The sequence below is a fragment of the Vanellus vanellus genome (assembly GCF_965231255.1).
Source record: "Vanellus vanellus genome assembly, chromosome: 5".
Taxonomy (NCBI): Eukaryota; Metazoa; Chordata; class Aves; order Charadriiformes; family Charadriidae; genus Vanellus; species Vanellus vanellus.
Window position 1 is genome coordinate 33,322,826 of NC_138910.1, and position 20,578 is coordinate 33,343,403.

A 20,578-nucleotide genomic window follows, 5' to 3' on the forward strand; every position below is an offset into this window, starting at 1 on the left:
TGCTGGGATGTGGCTCAGGCACAGGCTGTTGTTTGTGTACCCTGGATTCCGCTGGTCACAGGTGGATGCAGCACGTCCCAAAAGGTGACATTTTCAGGACTGAGACTGCAGCGCATCCCAGAGAATTCGCTTACCCTGAACTGTAGGCATAGCTTGTTTTGCTCCCTAAAAATAGATGAATATTAGATATATCGTAAAATATTGTAGTCCTGCAGAAGCGTTAGTGTGTCCTGTTCACTTTGGAGGTATCTCTAGAGCTTCCCCACTTTAACTGTAAAAATAATTTGTGGGCATTTTGATTCCAGGTGCTCAAGCCAATGGCCATCAGCCCTTGAGGTCGCTGCCTTCGGTACGTCAGGACGTTAGCCGGTACCAGAGAGTGGATGAGGCTCTACCACCAAGTGAGGTTCTTCATACTTTAATTGGGGGATAGGCTGCCTGGATGTCATTACTGAGATCTCATTACATTTCTGTTTCAAATGTGAGAACTGAGAATGAACAGCTGAGAAGTTCCAAGCAAGGAGTGACGATGATTAAGTCTAGTGCTGTTTTGTAAAAAGCATTTTGCTCAGTCTGCCAACTATGAGGATGTGTTATGATAATTATACCTGGTGTGTACAGACTTGCTAAGTGACGTTTGGGGAGAAGCAGGAAGGCACAGTGCTGCCTTTTCGGTATGCAGTGCACACGGGTAGGGACGTGAGGTGATACGCTATATGAGGCACTTGGTGGGAAAGATGTCAAGCACTCTGAAATCCCTGAATAATTCTTGTATGGTGATGATTTACAAAGAAATATTTAACATGTTTAATCTCTGCAGATTACGTGAAAGGTGTATGTTTTCCTTGCGTTTTTTGAGGCAGCGTGAAGACTTTTTGCATTAAACTAAACCTGGGTGTTAAGCAACGGTTACGTGAGCCTAAGTTGACAGATAAATTGTGATTTCTCTAATGTACATGAAAAATACATTGCTCCCAATTGTTGGATTAACCTTCTTAAACTTGGTGCAGTGAAAATCTATTCACTATCAGATATTTAAAGAAAGGAGAAAGGACAAAAAAAGAAAAGGTACACAACTAACTGGCAAACATTACTTGAAAACAACCCCCCCCAAAATAGTTAAATTCAGATCCACTGAAGTCTGTGGCAAAGCTACATTACTTTAAAGGAGTCAGGGATTCAGATAGCTAGTGCAAAATTAATAGAGCTTTATTTCACAGCATGGAATGGGACTGCGTTTGCCCTGTAATTGGAGAGGGTAACTGGAAGGAGCCTGATAGCAGAACACAGATATTACTGTATGTTGGAAAGCCAGGGTGATGAGAAGATTTTGCTCCCTGCTGCTTCTGTTATAATCAGCGCATATAACAAATTAGTCCTGTGTGCAGATCCTAAAGTTAATTGACTGCCACCTCAATAAGCCAGTATTATTTTTTACAAAATTGTGCCTGAGACACACGTATTTCAGTTGCATTTTTATCACTTTTCATACTGAAAAAGTCAGAGAACATTACAGGAAATACTCAGAGTTCAGTGTAATAAATGAGAAATGCATAGAGATAGCTTTTATAGTACCATGGTTTATACACAGATTGCTTTTTGTGTTCCAGGCAAACTATACGCTACAGTAACTACTTGGAAAAACTTTTGGAATATTAATTAAAAAGATTTGGCTGTGTGGTATTCTAACATTCATGACATTTGCTGGGGTTTTACACAGTCATGCATATACACATTGCCCCTTTACAATCAAAGCTCTGTGCAATCTTTATGTAGATCATTCATTTGCTAACGTGAATAAAATCTTAAATACAAGTTGTTGCCTAGATTCAGTTTTTCTCTCCAAAGCTCTGCTGTCAGATATGTAACAGTTTTAATATTTTAATAGTTAAAAACCAGAGACAAAACTTAGAATACGAATTTGAGTTATGAACTGTGTGTTTTGGGTTGTATTCCATTTTTTATTACACCAGAATCTGAAACCAAGAAAGAAAAATAGGTGTGTGTATTTCAGTTGTGTGTAGGTTAAGTTAAAGAACCAGAGAAAGAATTGAAATGTTTATCTAGTATTTCTACCTATAACATGCAACATTATCATCCAATTCCTGCATTCCTAGGGAAAAATTAACAAATAAGCTTGACCACACAACCTTGATGAATTACAGTTTTGCAATTCAGCACGCTAAAGTATTTGTAACACATTTGATTAACAGCGATTTGACGGAGGGAAGATAACCTTGTCCATCACAACACTGATGCAGGTGCTTTACTTTAGAAGCCATTGCCCAAGTGTTTGAACTCATGTATTTAAAATTGAATGCAGGCAAAAATGCTTTTCTTCTGCACGACCACATTACAGAAATGGTGACTGAGTGTCAGAATTGGATGTATAATCACCGCAAGACAAATCTCAACTATTATACAGTAGTTTAGGGTTTTGACATTTAAGCAGAACAATGAATGTACAAATTTAAACTGTTGGGTTTTGGTGGTTTTAGTGGGGTTCTTTTTGGGGCTTTTTGTTTGTTTTTTTTTTTCCCCTGATGAACAATTCTGTCCTTCCCGGAATACTTCCACATTCTGTTTTGTTTACAAACTTTGGTTTAAAATTTTGAGTATTTTTATTTCATCAGAAGATACTGTTTTTTTTTAAATAGGACCTTTGCACAGGAACATGTCTCAATCATTTTTTTCTTTTTAAAAAATGGAAACATTTTTCAGAATATTGAAATGTTTTGAGATAAATGAATTTTTTTTTTTTAGTAACTTTCAAATATGTTATATTTTGGATAGAAAATACAGTGGTTATGCCATAAGCTTTGCATTGATTTAATTTTGTTTATTTTTAAATTTGCATTTTAAATTTACAGTATATTACAAATTTTTAATTTTTTCTCCTGGAGTTTAAATTTGTTCCTTAAACAGTTGTTTTTATTCCTACCCTATTGTGCTGCTTTTTCTTTTCTTCCTCTGAGCTTACTTTCCTACGTAGCTCTTGTTTGCACTAGAAATGCTTTGAACGCTAATAGGCCGTTTTGATTGTGCATGATAAAGATAGAAGAGTAATTTGCATTCTGTCCAGCTGAAACACACAGCTGTCATGCGGACATGACACCATGAGTTTATCTCAAAACCTGCCTTTCCTCACTCTTCATGAGTCACTCAGGCCCTACAGTGTAATGCAGCGCGCCACTTGGCTGCCTCCAAGAGTTGACAGAAGTCATAGTACTCATACAGTAACAAAGCCTGAGGTTTTAAGACTGTCAGTATTAAATAATTCACAGTAGAATTTAGTTCTCCTTCTCTGCTGACAAGACATTTTTATGCCCTCTTTCCTTGTTGGAGCAGCGGTCATTTAGGATTGGTTGCTTGCCAGTGATTTTTAAAATGTTACTGCAGTGATTGACGTTTTCACCTAGACTTGCAATATAGAAAGTCTCTTTTAGAAACCTTCTGAGCTCGCAGATTGTTTTTTAACTGATGTGCTAAATGGTTTGCATGTTTTCTGCAGTTGCCAGTGCCCAAGAATCAGGCATGTCCATTTCTGCATATAAAATATCTTTTTTTTTTTTTACTCTTATTATGTGGCCCCCAGCCACGATCAGTGTTTTGGTGTCTTGCTCATTTTATAACCAGTTATTAGGCAGACAGTATTTCTGACCCAAAAAGCTTCTGAACTAAGGCCTAGATGTTGTGATGCACCTGGTTTCTGCTGAGCACTGAGAAGCCAGATGTGGTTGGGGAAAGGTACCAGCACCTTCATCTCTGCTCTCCTGGTGTGTCTCCATGGTCTAAACTTCTAACGTCTGTAGCTTGTGTTGCAAAACCAGCGGACAGCATTATAGTTACCGCTTGCGCAAGAAGTTGAATTTGCTATGATATTTGCAGAATCAGCAGTTCTGGAACATGCATTTAGTATCTGAAGGAGTTTGTTGTAATTGTCCGTCTTCTCTGGCAGGTCTGCTTACCTTTAACATAGGTACATGTAAACCCAGGGAGAGCACTGGGATCTGTTTTATTACTGTTACTGCTAGCTGGGGTGAAACAATGATGGGTGTCAAGCTTTGCAAGGTTTTTGGTACTTACTTATTGGCCTTTTGCAATGGAAATAACCCTCAGAATAGGATCTTGAATTACTTCAGTACAAGAGAATTACACTAAGTATCCTGATACTGGGTTGGTTTTTTTTTCCCTGGGACAATTACTGGTTAGTGGGAAATAGAACAGAGAAAGGAATAGAAATTACTAGATATGGATTCCATGGAAACTTAACTACAGTGGGGAATTTTATGGGATAAAACAGGGAAAAGCCATGTCTCTTAACCCTTCAGTGAGAAAGTTCTGTGCTGAAGTCATCCTGTAAAAGAGAAATAGAAACTTGGAACAGTAGATTCAGTTACAAAAGCTACAGAGCTAAAATAAAGAAATAAATAAACTCCAAGCCCTCCATAGTTCACAGTATTTTATTGCTACTTAGACTGGGAGGCTCGAATTGACAGCCATGGACGGATTTTTTATGTGGACCACGTGAACAGGACAACAACATGGCAGCGACCCACAGCCCCCCCAGCCCCGCAGATTCTCCAGAGGTCAAATTCCATACAGCAAATGGAACAGCTGAATCGCCGGTAAGAATTACCCTTGTTGTTTGTGAATTGTGTGTTTGCAAAACTGCATTCACTGTGGTAAGACTGAGTGTGAAGACAGGTTCACAGTTGCTACTGCAGCTGGCCATATGTGTTTATTTTTATGTAGCTGTCCCTTTTAATTTGCATGTGAGCTTCTAGGGGTTTTGTATTCCACCTGTGTTCATAAGATAAGTGGCTAAAAAAAATAATCTGATAATGGTTTCTAGAAATTCAGAAGGTTATTAATGCAAAAATTAGAGGTTGATGTATATTAACCTACATGGCAGAAAAGATGGACAAGCTCCCTTGGAGCCAGAATTGGATCATAGTTACCATATACTATATATAAAGTCCAGTTTTCAAACCCTAGGTACCAGAGCATCCGAAGAACAATGACTAACGACAGGCCTGAAGAGCATACAAATGCCGTGGATGGAGCTGGAGAGGAAACTGACTTTCACCATTCTAATGCAGGTTAAGAAAAAAAAAGAATTTTTTTTCCCCCTTTCTAAAGGGAGCGCTCATCTCATAGATGATTTAATGAGAGTGATATATAAGGCAGAACCTAACTTCTGCCCCCGAAAGTCTGGGTGAAAATGAAACCATTTGTTTTCATTGCTGTCTAGTTTTTGAAGATTGTGGCTCAGCCTGTTCAGTATGCTGAAGAGATGAACACGAGATTCAGAGCATTTTCCTGTCAGTACCTGACTGGGTAAAAGTATAGGCAGGACATTTGCAGTGAAAAAGCATAACATTGTGTGGTCTGGGTTACAAATATTTTGAATCTGCAACTGCATTTTGGAATGGTAGAATATAAGACTAGAAAGGTCTTTGGGCAGTCATCAGCTTCATCTCCATGCTGAAGATAGGTAGGATGAGCTGTACCTAAACCATAATAGGCAAGTGCATCTCACGTGTTCTTGTAACATGTTCTCCAGTTAATGGACGTTCTGTAACTTCTTTAGACAGTCTGCTCTTATCATTTCTCTTATAACATATTCCTAAGTCATTACTTCCTAGTCTTTCCTTGTGGCTTGTGTTTTTACGTCTCCAGTTATTTTGTTGGCCTACTCAGGATTGTCTTCAGTTGGTCTGCAGCTCCTGAGGAGTATTTCAGAAAATTAAATAAAGCTATGACTCTGCTGTACTGAAGAGACTGTGGAAATGTCACGTCTTATGTACAACACTCCTTGTACATTCCTGCATAATTATGATTTCTTTTTTTTTCCTGATAGTTTGACACTAACCACCAGTGTGTAGTCTTTGATCTGCTAAAATCAGGTCTAGACCCTGGTGTGCAGATCTTTGGCACAGACGTGCATTTTTCATCTGGTGTTTGTGCAGCTGATTATCCATACCTGCACACAGGTCTTTGCATGTTTCTAATGTGTCACTATGGTTTTTAATCTTGCTACATTACTTGGACAGCAGGATGGACATCTCCTAGCTTGAGCAAATTCTGTCGTTCCTATCCAGTCATTAATAAAATTAATGAATAGGACCAGACCCAGTCAGATCTCAGTGAAACATCACTTGGTGTGCTCTTTTTGTTTGACATAAATCATAACTGGTCTTCAGTAAATTTTTGCAAGCTACTGCGTACACCTCTCCAGGTGGTTTCATCTGTTTCAGGTAATTTTCTCCCCCAACATGATTCTGAGAGTATCATGTAAACAGTATTAAAGGCCTTGTTAACATCAAAATATGTGGCCTTTACGCCACTCAGTAGTAGAAAATAACTTTGTTAGCTTGCTATGATTCATTCTTCAGAAATCCTGGTTATGTTTCTCCACCTTGCTGTCTTCTCGTGGCTTTAAGTAGTTTGATAATTAGTTCATGTGTCTGAGAATAGAAAACATGTCAACTCATCTATAGTTTCCTTCATCTTTTTTTTTAACCTATTCTTAAAAAGGGATATAATATTTATCCCTTTTCTTCTGAGAACTTCTTCAGACCTCCGAAATAACCACCAATGTCTCAGAGACTGCTTCACCTAGTTTCCTAAACGTGTTCGAGTATAATTCATCAAGCCCAAAGGGTTTGAAAATCTCTGATTTGCACCACAGTCTTTAACCTGCTCTTTACCTATTCTAGCCTAAGAAGAAAGTTCTCCACCTGTTTTTCAGTTCTTCCGGTTGTCCGGTTGGTGTTAACTTTTTGAATGAAGACAGAATGAAAGACCTTTTTTAATGAGCTCCAAGCATCATTGCTAGTTTTTCTTCTTGCTAAGCGGCTTTCTCCTTGGTCATCTTCCTACTACTAATCTACTAATACATTTATAAATTTAGTTTGTTACACATCCAGTGTCGTGCGTAGTTGTGTGTTATTGTGTGCTTTGGCTTTGTTTCTAGATGGTCTTGATATTGTCTTACAATACTCTTTCTGAAGTTAATTTAATACCCAAGCAATGCTACCCTCCCTTGAGTTTCAAATCATTGTGGAGCTTGTGATTTAGCCAAGTTCTCCCTTCATATTTTTTTCTTTACTTCTGCCTTTTCCTTTTCTATCTTTGTGCATGTGCAGCTAGATGGTTTGTTGTGCTGTAAACAAATCAGTTTAAAGCAAATTCACTCTAAACGCTAATCAGCAAGTTCAGCTGAGTAAGCTTTTCATAAATCAAATTCATAAGCCTGTAAACTGCCAGAAAAAACCCGCCTGGCGACACATTACCCAGACTATGACAGTGGACACATGCAGCATGTCACAGCATCTTCCAGGGTGTGAGAAGTGACTGGTGTACAGCCAAGTTTTGTACCAATACGGAGTTGACATGCAACCGCAGTGTGTGCCTGGAAGACGCTTCCAGCCCAAGTGTTCAGGCATAGATAACTTCAGGGGGCTTTACACTGCTGTCGCTGCATAGATGTGCATCAGGTTGGAGGGCTTGGGGTCTATTGTTTAAGAAGTGTCTCTAAAAATCCTCTTATTCATTCACTTTTCCTTTATTTCTGTTTTCTTGTTTCCTCTAATGCTTAAAATGAACATCTTTATTTTCCCCATTCCCTTTTTTCAATAATGTTTACCAATTCATATCTAAAATTTTACTTTCTTCTTTTCCTCCTTTTTTTTCATTTTTTTTCCTTATTTTTCCCTCAGTTTAGAGTCTCATTCACTGCCTCTCTACCTTTCTCTGCCCGTGGGTTATTGTTCTTTTACATCCATGGTAGCTGTGTTCTACATAATTAATGTTCATCTGTGATTCTATGATTTGATGGGGAAGTGTGTGAGTACTGCAATATGTAAAAGAAAGAAACTGAAATGTGGAAGATGGTATACATTTTAGAGTAAAATCACTGCAGACCGAATCTGAATTTGTGATTTTTTTTATTTACATTAAAATATGCATCCACATGTCCTGTTGATTTTCAGTGATAATTAAGGGGAACAGTTTTAACATCGTAGCAAATACCACTTACAATATATTTTCAGTTCCTGGTACTGTTGAAAAATCAGTGCACTTCTGCAGTTGCTAGGAGAAGATCCAAATGTTTACTGAAAGTTGAAACTTGAAAGGTACTTCCTTGGCAACCTGTTTTACTTACATGAACTGCTTAAATACTGGATCAGGATTGTGTCTGTGTTAACAGCAGTATTTTTTTATTTTTATTTTATTAAAGGAGGAGTGAAACATTTTTAAGTGTACAATGACTTTTATATCCATTAGTTAACATTTGAAAAATAACTTATCTGCATACAGGTACAGTGTAGCAATGTAGGCTTGCCACAGGGACCTTCTTGCATCTTGTACACAGGCACGTATTTGGTAACCCAGATAATTGGACGTGATTTTTTGTTGTTGTTGTTTTAATGAGCGTTCACTCAAAGCAACAAGTAAAAGTTACTAAACTGAAATTGTGGTATTTTCAGAAACTTCAGTGCGGTGTTAGAAGAAATTCAGGTACGCTTATGTGGACAATATTTAATATACCTGAAATAATTGTGTACCTAGTGCTTTTCTTGCTTGTGTGATTCAAATCAATATACTTGTTTCTAGCGATGTTTTGGTAATGATTATTACTGGAAGTCTTTTCATTCTCTTAGATTTTCGAAGAGAAAATGTGCTGCCTCACTCTACCTCCAGATCCAGACTTACTTTATTGCTCCAGTCTCCCCCTGTGAAATTCCTTATCAGCCCAGAGTTCTTTACAGTGCTGCATTCTAACCCTGTGAGTATAGCTTCTAAAGCTGAAAGACCTTCATAAATATGTGCTTATAAATACAGTTGTCTTGTGTATTGCTCAGTGTTTGATGCTAAGATATTGGTAGTACATAGGGAGGCTGGATAAATCCAAACACTCATCATCACTCCTTGCAATTGGTGGGCTATCAGAGTTGTCTTCATTGGCATTATAGCTTCTACAGTCTCTATTTTTCACTCAATTCTTATGAATTTCACTCAATTCTTATGATACAAAACTCATTTGTTTATCGAAGCAATAGCTTTCTTACTGGGCTTTGCAGAGGGCGAGAGACAATTCTGAGAATGAAAATGATGCTTATTTTTTAAGATCACTTTGCTTCTTATGGGATGACTTCTTTCCCCCAGATTACCTGTTTTGTATCAAAATATATTAGAAGTCACACTGAACAAAAAAGCATCTTAATATATATATTATTTTCCTTTTCTGTTTTGCCTGTTCTTCAGTGCTGCTTCTTATATAGTTTTTTTTTTTTCAATATTTCTTTTCCTTTGTGTAATGGGATGTATAGTGTAAACAGAAGTAATGGAATGAATAATTTATTGTCTGCAAGCACACGTATTAATAATACAGTGGTTTTTAGATTACTGGTCAGTGTTAGTTTGGTTTTGATATATGTGTGCTTGTCTGTATCTGAATAATTCTGCTTAGCTTGCATAGCCCTATCTTGAATATAGGAAACAGGACAGAGGTAGATAAGACCTCTGGCCAGGGAGCAGAGGTGTAGGGGCACAGAGTGATTTTAGGTAGCAGCACAGTGCAGTAGCAGGGCCTGTGTCTCAGCTTCTGTCTATTGCTAATCCCAATAGAAATATCTGGTTTCTGGTTGGCTGGGTTTTTTTGGAGGGAAGGGTAACTGTTTATTTTACCCCTTTTTATTTAAAGTTTTCCCTATTTCTCAGTGCTCTTCTTTCACTCTCTTATTTTAACTTGTCCTGGTTTGAAATAGAAGAGAACCAATTTTTCTTTTCAGTAATTTTACTTTTCAGTTAAGTCTCTTCTAACTCTGAAATTAATGTTGAGTTTTTCAGACACTGTCTGCTTCTAGCAGACAACATCTGATGGTTATAATTAATACCAAGGAATGGTAGGCAGAGAGGCTTTTGCTTATACTTATTGCTATAACAACCACGGCAGCTAACTTTCTTATATGCCGCATTGGAGGACCAGGAGCAGAAGAGTGTAGCGAGGTCGCACCTGTGGGGAGGGGCAGACAGGACAGGTGACCCAAAACTGACCAACGCGGTATTCCATCCCATCTGCCTCATGCTTAGTTTAAAGCTGAGGGATCAAAGGGGCCAATGCTCTTTTCAGAAGACTGGAGAGGGATCTTATCAATACTTATAAATACTTAAAGGGAGGATGCCAGGTAGATGGCAACAGTCTTTTTTCAGTGGTGCCCAGTGATAGAACAAGAGGTAATGGGCACAAACTTGAGCATACAAAGTTCCATCTTAACATGAGGAATATCTCTGTCCTGCAGAAATCCTTACCAGCTTTATTGCTGTATTCTACGGCTGCATTTGACTCCTGATTCCAGAAATTAGAAAATATCTATAAAATCATCTACTTTTAGAGCAATTTTGTTATTGGATTCTTCACAGTTCCAGGGACAAGTGTGGTAAATGGAATCTGTAATATTTCTGTATATATATATTATATATCTGTAAAATTTCACACTTTGCTGAAGTGAGTCAATGACGAAATTTTGTATAACTCAAGCAAAATAAGAAACATCAAACACTTATCCCAAAACCTTGGAAAGAGCACCATTTTTTCCATACTGTTGTGGCTCAACTGGAGATCATTTTTAAGGTTTTATAGATGATCAGATTATTTATTTACAGTGGAAGTGTCTTTTTTAGTAAGAAGAAATGTTATCTTTTAAAAATATTTCCTTTTGTTATTTATTTTTCAGAGTGCCTACCGCATGTTTACAAATAACACGTGTTTGAAGCACATGATCACCAAAGTCCGTCGGGACACCCACCATTTTGAGCGCTACCAGCATAATCGTGATTTGGTGGGCTTCCTCAACATGTTTGCTAACAAACAGCTGGAGCTGCCGAGAGGTTGGGAAATGAAACATGACCATCAGGGCAAGGTAACTGCAATTAACATGCCACTCTGTTGAGTGCTTGATTGTGGATCTTGTGGTGTCAGGACTCGGTTGCTCTTAACAAGAGCGTGAGTGCAAGTAGTTTTCCAGATGTAAAAGGTGCGCATCCTTTTCTCCTGCTTTTGCCAAAAGACAAGTGGAATTTCTTGTCTGTGCTGACAAAGCATTACATGAGACGAGGAGGAGACTGATAGGTGGGTGTTAAACATGACAAGGAAAATTGCTACAAAAGCTGCAGCCTTTTTACAATGAAGTACGTTGCTTAGATTCCCTTGGATGTTGAAAACATCTTTTGAAAAGAATTATCTACTGTGTAAAAAGAGGCAGTTCAGTGAAGTGCTGTGAAGTTTTGCCTGTGTACTTGTAAGATAATTTAGATATAAAGTTACTTTGTTATTATCTACTGAATTTTATTTAGTTGTTATTGTTGAACCATTTGTATTAGTTTGTTTCTTGTTTAATTGTCAAGCTTTTCCTTAGGGCTTTTTTTTTTTCCCTTCTTCAACATCGAAGTCTTGAGCAGGATTCATTAGTGTGCATTATTTGCGCTTTTTTTTTTAATAGCTAACCATTTTCCTAGGTGAGTCCTCTACCCAAATGCTAAGTAGATCCAGTTTTCATCAGTTTCTGAGATAAAACGGAATCACTTAAAGCTGAGATAGCTCTGGGGATGATCGCTCTATTGGTTATGTATTGCTTAACAGGAAAGAAATTGTGTGTAGTAAGTTTCATTAACAGGTATCTTGAATAACTGGAAGTCTTACTGCTTTTCAAAAAAGGTATCACTTTTCAATTTCTAACAAAATATTTTAAATTCGCAGACATTTTTATAGTAGTAATGTAATTTTAATCTAACTTTTAAACTATTGTATCCTCACTATCTAGGATACGATTTTCTTTGCACAAGATAGGAGGGTTAAAAATAGATTGTGATTGGCATGTGAGGAAGTGATGAGGCTATTGGTTCATGTGAGAAGTCCTAATTAGGACTATAGGCATGTTAAGCTTCTCGGTTCTTATGTTTATCAGTCTTGGTATGGTTAGCTGTGAATGTCCATATAAATAATGATCTTGATGCTTGAAAAGATTACAGGCAGATTCTAAACTGAAGGGTAGAAAGAGTGCTTGAGGGTTGTTTTCTTCTTAGGTTTATTAACTCTGGAAAGCACTGTGTTTTTTTCATTAGAAACACAATTAGGGATGTGCAATTACACTAACTTTGTTCTTTGCCTCCTCACTCTTTTCTGTTTTAATAATTCTTTTTCTGTTCAGTTCTTCAGAGGCCAGTTTTCTCCTGAAGAATACAGCAATTTTCAATTGACTTTAATAGGCACTTCATAGACAGAATTAGACCTTTGGATTTCTGGTGTGGTATTTGGTAACAGTGATGCTTACCACAACATTAATCAACAAGAAGCACTGAATAAATCCCCACTGCGATTTCTTCACTTTGAATTAGGCTCAGTATTGTTCATTTTCATTTATGTTGAATAGCCTTTGTCACAAGTAGCACTTGCGGTCAGTAGAAAAGCCTATTCAGCACTCGAGAGATGATGGCCAGAACATGGTGAGAACAGTGCTTGATGAGACCAAACCGAAACTGGACCTGCCTTGATTAAAGCATAAAGCTAAAGAGAAGCAAGTAGAAATTAGCCATGCCACAATATATAATTATATTTCCTTTCCCTGGCTACTCTTCCCTGCCGAGGCAAGGTTTTCCTTTATTTTTCCAAGTATATCATAGTAAGAGGCTTGGTGCAAGGCAAGGCACAATCACAAGGCACAAGGATCATTCTGACCCTTATGAAGTGCTGAATGTTTAGTCCCCAGTGTCAGTGCTGTCCTGGTTGCTTGTCCTCTTTGCAGGCTGTCTTCTAGGGTCAGCTGGGGACTGCCTACCTCTGAACTCCCTTCAAGCCTGCACAGCAAAGCCCAGTTGCCTAGTCCTCTTTGACTCCTCTGTGTGTCCCCTACAGAAGATAAAATCGGTTTGGCATGCAGTTCTGCCTAAAAGGTCTGGTATCGCTAGGATGTAGTTTCTGATTGGCATTCCAGTTGAACCTTCATCAGTCACTGACCACAGGGAGGCAGAAGACCGTTGGAAAAAGTGGTAGCAGGAAGCGGGCTAGCTTGGTCCCTGAGCTGAACTCAGTCTGATAACCTTGTATGCAACAATACAGAATTTCATGTGCATACACACATGTATATACAGATAAGCACCCCAGTGCAGTTGTGCAATGTGTGTAAGCATATGTTTATATTTTAAAGCCAGATACAAATGCATACAGTTTTTAATTAGATGTCTGCAAGATGTGCAAACGCATACTAAGTTATTGTAGGGCATTTCTTTTTTTGTTTTCTTTTCTTTCTACAGTGAAAGATTCCATTTTAATTGATTACTAATGTCTTCAATAGGAAGAAAAGGTATTTTAGCAAGCTTCATAGACTTTAATTGGAAAGATAACTTGGGCAACTATCTGGGTTTAATGGGCTAAATGTAGTTTTGGCACTACCCGTCTTATGTCAATCTCTTCAAGCATCATAGATTCATGGATTATATCTGGACAGGAGTTATGAGAGGAATTTTTTTGAACAGAGACTGTGAGCCATGCTGTGTTTTGAGCTGTGTGCCAATGTCCAGATTAGCCCAAAGCCTTGAAGCTCCAATGATTATCTTCACTGAAGCTTCAAAGTAGTAATTTATGCTTTAAAGTAGGCTGCTACTAGCTGGCCTGCAAACATTCATATTTAATAAAGACGTGATTGTCTTGAACTTAATGTTTAAATTGAGATGTTTATTTAAATGTAATGCTAAGGAACACCACATGCAATATTAGATTGCTGCATTAACTCAAAGAACTGCGTACCGCAACTCTAGGTAGTACTTTCTCCTATATTGAATCAGTCCCTTTGTTTTTTCTAAGTGATTTTACAGTATAATGTTAATGAAATCAACCTTTGTTTTGATGAAGGTGCTTCACATCTTATAAATACACATAGACCAGACTAGATAAAATAGTAGATAGAGGGGCATTAAAAAAAAAAACCTATACCAACCACTCGCTAGTAAGTGAAATAAACCTATCAATCAGGAACAAAATTTTCGGAAAGCCTGGATATGTTCCAGCAGCCTCTCCCAGGCGTTTTCCAGGCCCAAAATGGAAATTTCAGAATGGCTTTCATCCTGCTTTTCATCCTGGTTTCATATTCTCTAACCTCTATGCTTGCGCTGCAGATGACATCATTATTTGTCAAGGTGAACAAGTCCTGCGTTAGGCTCAAACATTGCAATTAAAATTGCATTTATGGAATACACTTTATAGTTTTTGAACTCTGTAACTGTCAGTTTCACTTGCATATCTGTAACTATGTCAGATGATCAAAACTAAAGTTCTTCCTTATTGTTCGGGTCATGTGATTCCTTGCTTGTAGGCACAGGTTACAGGTACAGGTGGTCGCTGTTAGGGCTGTAGGAGACTTTCTGCCCTCTTCTGGAGCATTTCTACGGTTTTGCAACTGTGGTGTCCCTCCATATGCTTCTCCTTCCTTGGGAAATGGAAGTATGAATATTTTCTCTCACCACAATCCGTGATGGTGTTTAGCTGCTGTATGGCATGACACATTGGTTTGTCTACCTACCTTCATAGCAGTCAGAAGAATTGCGTTTTCTCTGGTCTGGCTATACCAAGCGGTCTGAAGCAATGGTTTAATGAATACTATAAGCTGGTATCACTGCCAAAAGAGCCAGTTCTGCTCTCCTCTCATCCCTGGTGGGCTGACCGAGGTTAGAGGGCCAAAAAAAGTAATTTTAGCCTGGACCAGCTCCCCAGCTGGGTTCACTGTGTGGCTACACAAGCACTTGTGCCAGCACAAGGCAGGAAGGGTGAGCAAGGGATGAAACAAGTGGTCAGGATGGGGGAAGATGAGAATGTTTCTTTTGCTGACATTGCAGGACTGAATTGTTTATGAGACTGTGGTCGAAGTACCTCACTGGTATCCAAACAGAGAAATGGGTCCCTCAGTCCCCAACCACCTCTCTGCTGGTCCAGATTCTTTGATTCCTCAAACCAGATGTCCCTTTCCTGTAACTCTCCTGCTTAAAACCAGGATCTTTTTTTGCCATTTCCGCATGTTTCCAGCATTGTGACTGAAAAAAAACAAAGTGTGTTGAAATAGAACAGTGCTGGTTTCCAAGTGCAACACCAACACTGGAAAAAGTTTAAATTTCAGGGCTTGAAAAAAGTTTAAATTTCAGGTCTTAGAAACCTTTTTAGTTCAAATTGAGTAGAATTGGAGGAGGTTTTCATTTTCTAGGACACATGCTCCTGTGACCTTGCTTTCAGCAAATGGCTGACCAGCCAATATGTGGTAGTTCTCACTGGTTGCCTGGTTTAAATGATTTTGTTGCCATCATCTTTGTGCCCCGACTGACTTTTCTTTTTGTTTTGTTTTAGTTTGGGGTTTTTTTGTTTGCCTTTTTTTTTTTTTTTTTTTTAAGGTTAGCAAACTTAGAATACTTATATCAGGAGAATGGCGAAAATGCCTCTTGGCCTGTAATCATAGTTCATCACAGGAGGCAATCATACACTTGATGTATATACACCCAATTGTGTTCATAATTATATGGTAAATAGTTCACAAAAGGGAACGGTTTTGCCACTTAATGACATCTTTTTAGATGCTTATAAGGAAATAAAAGGGAGTATGCACCAAGATTACTCGTATTAAACATTTAAATCTTCTCTTCTTGACAATCATAATAAAGCTTCCTACTTCTGATGCTTGTCAGATGAGAATTTCAAAGGGCTTTATTGACATGAATGAAGTAAGGCATTAAAGAATTCATCCCTTCAGTGAGATGGAAAACTGTTATCCCTCTTCTGCCTAAGGGAAACGCAAGCCACAGTAATGTGAGGAAGATTTTCCACAGCTTCACATCAGTGAATGAAACCTAGATCCTGACTAGACATTAACCTCAGAGATATTTTTAAAAAGTCTTAGCTGCAAATTCTTTCTTCTTTCTTCTTCTTTAGGCTTTCTTTGTTGACCACAATTCCCGCACTACCACGTTCATCGACCCCCGGCTTCCCTTGCAGAGTAGCAGACCCACTAGTGCGTTAGTCCATCGGCAGCACTTAACTAGACAACGCAGCCACAGCGCTGGTGAGGTAAGATGGATCTGCCCCTTCTCTTCAGGAACCACTGGGTTTTTAGGATCATCCTCTTTCACATTGTTCCGTTCACAACTCCATGTTGTGAGGAGCATGATTCTTCTGTAAGTGTATGGTATTTGCCTGTAAATATTTATTATTTTATTTGCTAGCCATGGTTGCTTTTGAAATGTCTGAATTCAGAGGAAGAATATCAGACATGAGTTTCTCTTACTTTCAATTCGCAGTAACCCCATTTAACCACAGGAGAGCATCTGATTACGGATTAGCAGTATCTGTATCCTGTCTTTTGCTGCAAAAATGTGTATTGTTGTCTAGCATGGTGTCTGCCAAGTATGTAGATATAACTCTGCAGATAAGAGGGGTAAAAAAAGTACATGTGTGTATATACATCTAGATGTGCAACTTTCCGAATAAGTATAAAAAAATCTTACCGTGAACAGGCATATCAGCCTGTCATATGCATTTGCATGTGTATTTCATCTCTACTTTCTAAACAGAAATAAATGGCAAACACTATTTTGTAGATATGTCACTGTGGACCATTTTCACTGGCAGTCTCCATATTGTTGTTGTAACTTCTTTTTACTTGTGAGAAAGTGTAGGTACAATGACTTAGACTTCAGTTGTACTTTATTTAACCTCCCTAAGGCTGGAAGTTGTCTTTTCAGGCGAGGGCTATTCCATGCCAGGAATTAAAGATAATACAGTTCTGAATGGGGAGGGAAATGCTCTGATATATCTTTTTCATAGCTCAGTCTTGTGGCAGATGGAGTTCTGCCAGAGGTCTGTTTCAGAGGAGGCATGAATCGTCTCTGCCACTTCTCTAACAGGGCTTCCGCTGAGCTGCAGCGAGCGAGTGCCGTGCCCCTGGCTGCATTTCTTGTCATATCCTGTGTGAACAGGGTTTCGTCAGCCACAATACTTTCCACTCCCCACCCCCAATGTAAGGTATATTTTACAAATTGGTTTTAAATGGCATTTTCTGTCAATTTGGTGATGTGATGTAGGTAATGAAGTCTTACAGCAGGCAAGCAAGCTAGAAGAATCTTCACATAGCTATTTAGATCTCCAATAGGGTAAAGTAAGTATTTCTGTTGTTGATTTATGACAGAAATATATTTTTTTCCTTAACTTTACCAAATACACACTGAAATTACCTTTCTTTAATCAGCACGCAGAAGCTCTGCATTTAAAACAGAGATTCGTGTCAACCATGCTGCTGAAATTGTCAATACTGCAAAATAAGTAGCTTATCCTACAGGAAGTCATCACATATATTGCCTATACACAGTGCTGATTACCTGTCAAAATGTCCTACTCCATCTAGATGCATAAAATTCTTTAAATCATGTTTCTACATGTAATTTTAGAAGTATTTCCTTGATATTGTTACACTTGTAACTTGAATTGAATAGAAGCATAATTCCAGATAGGAATCTCAAACATAGCAATTCAATACAGTATTCCCATTCTAGGATTAGTGATTTCGTGATGTTCATTTATATGCAAATGCATGAATCTGAACACCACTTTTTCTTCTGTACTTATGACTTAAATATTGCATATTTGCAGCTATTTTTCCTGTTTCCAAACCATTGCATCATGGAACTGTACATTATTGCAAAAGATGAATACTTAATGAAAAAAATTCTCAAAATACTTTCTTTGGCTTTGCCTTGCTGTGAACTTCGATGTTTTGAAGCCACTGACCCAGTTTTTACAGGGAGATGCTCTAAAGCAAACATTACCCAGTGTAAGGAATGCCTTTTTAGTTGCAGCTGAACTGCAGCGGGAAGCTGGAGCTAATAATAATGGCATTCCTTTTCCAGCACAGTGCCTACAGGAAATAATTTTTCGGTTTTTTTGAGAGGGTATTATCAGAGACCACAGAGATCTTGGGATATATCTCAGGACGTTCGCTTCTTTGCAACTTCAGTGACTGGATTTAAAAACAATCTTTATAATTATTTGATCTTTTGCAGTTGGATGTTGTAGAGATCTTTGAAGCTGGGAAGTGTAGTTCAAATGCTAACAATTACATGTAGGCAGAGGAGCTGACAAGTAAACATAAAGGTGCAGCAGGATGAAAAAGAGGTTGAACAAAGTATTTTATATAAATAAAATACAAAATACTGACACTGTAGAAATGACTGAAGTCTTGGCACACAGAGAACTGCAGAAGTTGCCCTGACATCACAAATGCTACCAGGAACAATTTTACATTGTGGTTCTACCCTAAAAAACTGTTCATATGCCACATTTTTTAATCCCAGAAGGTGAACACACACACAAAAAAAATCAGAACAGTTTTACTGAATGATTGTAGGAAACATATTTTTACCAGTTTTGGACTCATTTGCCTTGCCTGAATGTGAACTCGCTTTTTTACCTCCTGCTTCAGCCACAAACTTGCTTCTGGTTCAGATTTAGTGAAAATCTATTCATGTACAGAGACAACAGAGGTGCTAATGAAGGAGCAGAATTTGATTTTTCTGAACGTTTGATATGGATAAAGATGTCCTGTGAAGTACAAAAGACCCTCTGAAGGAATCCCAGTTTGATTTTTTTTTTTTTTGTCACTTTTCTGAATGGAACTATTATTTAAAAATAGCAATAAACTTTCAATCAGTTCTGATTCTTTATATTAATAGGCACAATATAATAAATAATGTTTTACTAATAACTGTCATACGACACAGCTGATTCCTGCTGTGGTGGTTACTGGTGATAATGACCAAGCAAAGCATTTATGTACATGCTTAGTTTTAAGCCATATGAGTTCTCACTTTTATGTACCTGAGTACATATGCTGGCATAGAGTGTCATTGTGGTTACTTGAACATTTACAGGTCGGAGAGGACTCCCGTCATTCAGGACCACCAGTTTTGCCAAGACCGTCTAGCACATTTAATACAGTCAGCAGAGCTCAGTACCAGGATGTGGTTCCAGTGGGTATGTTGGCATACGACCTCTTTACAGCATTCTCCGTGACTGTGTCACGTCAGCGTGCACTGCTGGGATTTTCATTTGATTGGACTGGGTGGAATTTATCATTTGTTACGATTACTTCTGTCCACCGGCATTTCCCAACCGTTCAGTTGCAACCTGCAGGAATAGTCTGTGCAGAACCAAATAACTGATGTAAAACTTCTACCTTCCTAGCTCACTTACTCTGTGACAGCAAGAGTTGAAGCCGAGTTGTGTCCTAATTGGACTCCGTGTATTCCCAGCGATTTTTGTACAACTTCTGAGCATCTATTTTGGCAGGATTCCAGAAAGTGTTAATCAGCTTGGAATTAGTCATTAGCTTAACTTCTGTTCTCAGTTACATACACACAAAGTTACTGACTTCTGTGCCACCAAGAACAGAATTTAGCTTATTGAATCTAACAGCTGTCACATTGTGCTAAATCAAGATAAATTAATCCGATTGACTATAACTGGCTCTTTGTACTGTGGCATGTTTACTTGAAAATCTCTGCTAATTTAAATCCTTCCCCTTGCCGTGGACCTGGTGTGCATACACTGCAGGCTCAGCAATCAGTGAGGATTTGATATGGGTGTTTCCAATGACAGCTTAGTATGTGAGAATGGATTTCAGTGCAGTGAAAACCAAGGTCCCTGCAATTTTGTTCTAGCAATGAATATTCTAATTTGACCTTAGCTAAGAGGGTGAGTGATAAAATAGAATAAAAATTGCTAACGAAATTAGAGCTGTTGACAGTGGGAAGGGCGTGCCCAATCAGATTTGGTTCATAATCGAGAAGGCTGTTCCCTAAATGATAGTAGAATCAGTAGTGTTACATTAAAAAGTGTTAACACAATACTGCTAAACTTAAAACTGTGAAGATGAAGTCTGCTGTCATTATTGCTCTAAATCAGAAGGAATACAGTCCTGTCTCTCAGTATCTCCTTGTTTCAGCATGATATTTTTGTTGATGTTTTCAGCTTACAATGACAAGATCGTTGCGTTTTTGCGGCAGCCCAATATCTTTGAAATCCTACAAGAGCGTCAACCAGATCTTACCAGGAATCATTCACTCAGGTAATAAAATTAGTGAAGCCTGGCATTTCGATTTCAGTACAAAAGGCTAATTAGAATTAGTTTCTTTCGTAAACTTAGCGGTGGAACATAGCAAACTGTAGACTTTTGATGTATTCAAACATACGCATAAAGCTGTGGGAAATAGTTCTTACTGTATTTCTATGTAACTCCCTGAAATAAGGTTTATGAGAACAGAGGTAATGCGTTATTGCCAAATAAAGGTACCTACAATAAAATGTTTGGAACAACTGGCATAAGAGATTTGCTGATGTCTTCAAAATGTGCCAAGACAGCTGGATGGCACAGCAAATGTGCCTGTTCATTTGAGTATGCGTACAGCTGGCACTGCGAGGCAGAAGGGCATTTGGTTGTGTTCTTATTTTCTCAGTGTGCATTTACAGAAGGGCTGTCCT

The 20,578-nt window shown here is 38.3% G+C and overlaps 1 protein-coding gene across 1 annotated transcript in view; it reads left to right on the plus strand.

The window, feature by feature from the left end:
- Nucleotides 1-20,578, plus strand: part of HECW2 (HECT, C2 and WW domain containing E3 ubiquitin protein ligase 2) — a gene marked incomplete at its 5' end in the record, with an annotated part of 115,891 nt that overhangs the window by 63,423 nt on the left and 31,890 nt on the right. Inside the window, 8 exons of the mRNA XM_082483738.1 lie at nt 306-401; nt 4,478-4,628; nt 4,999-5,102; nt 8,670-8,794; nt 10,746-10,931; nt 15,980-16,114; nt 18,970-19,072; nt 20,069-20,165. Of these exons, the coding sequence (XP_082339864.1) occupies nt 306-401; nt 4,478-4,628; nt 4,999-5,102; nt 8,670-8,794; nt 10,746-10,931; nt 15,980-16,114; nt 18,970-19,072; nt 20,069-20,165 (997 nt within the window). The remainder of the gene's footprint in view (nt 1-305; nt 402-4,477; nt 4,629-4,998; nt 5,103-8,669; nt 8,795-10,745; nt 10,932-15,979; nt 16,115-18,969; nt 19,073-20,068; nt 20,166-20,578) is intronic.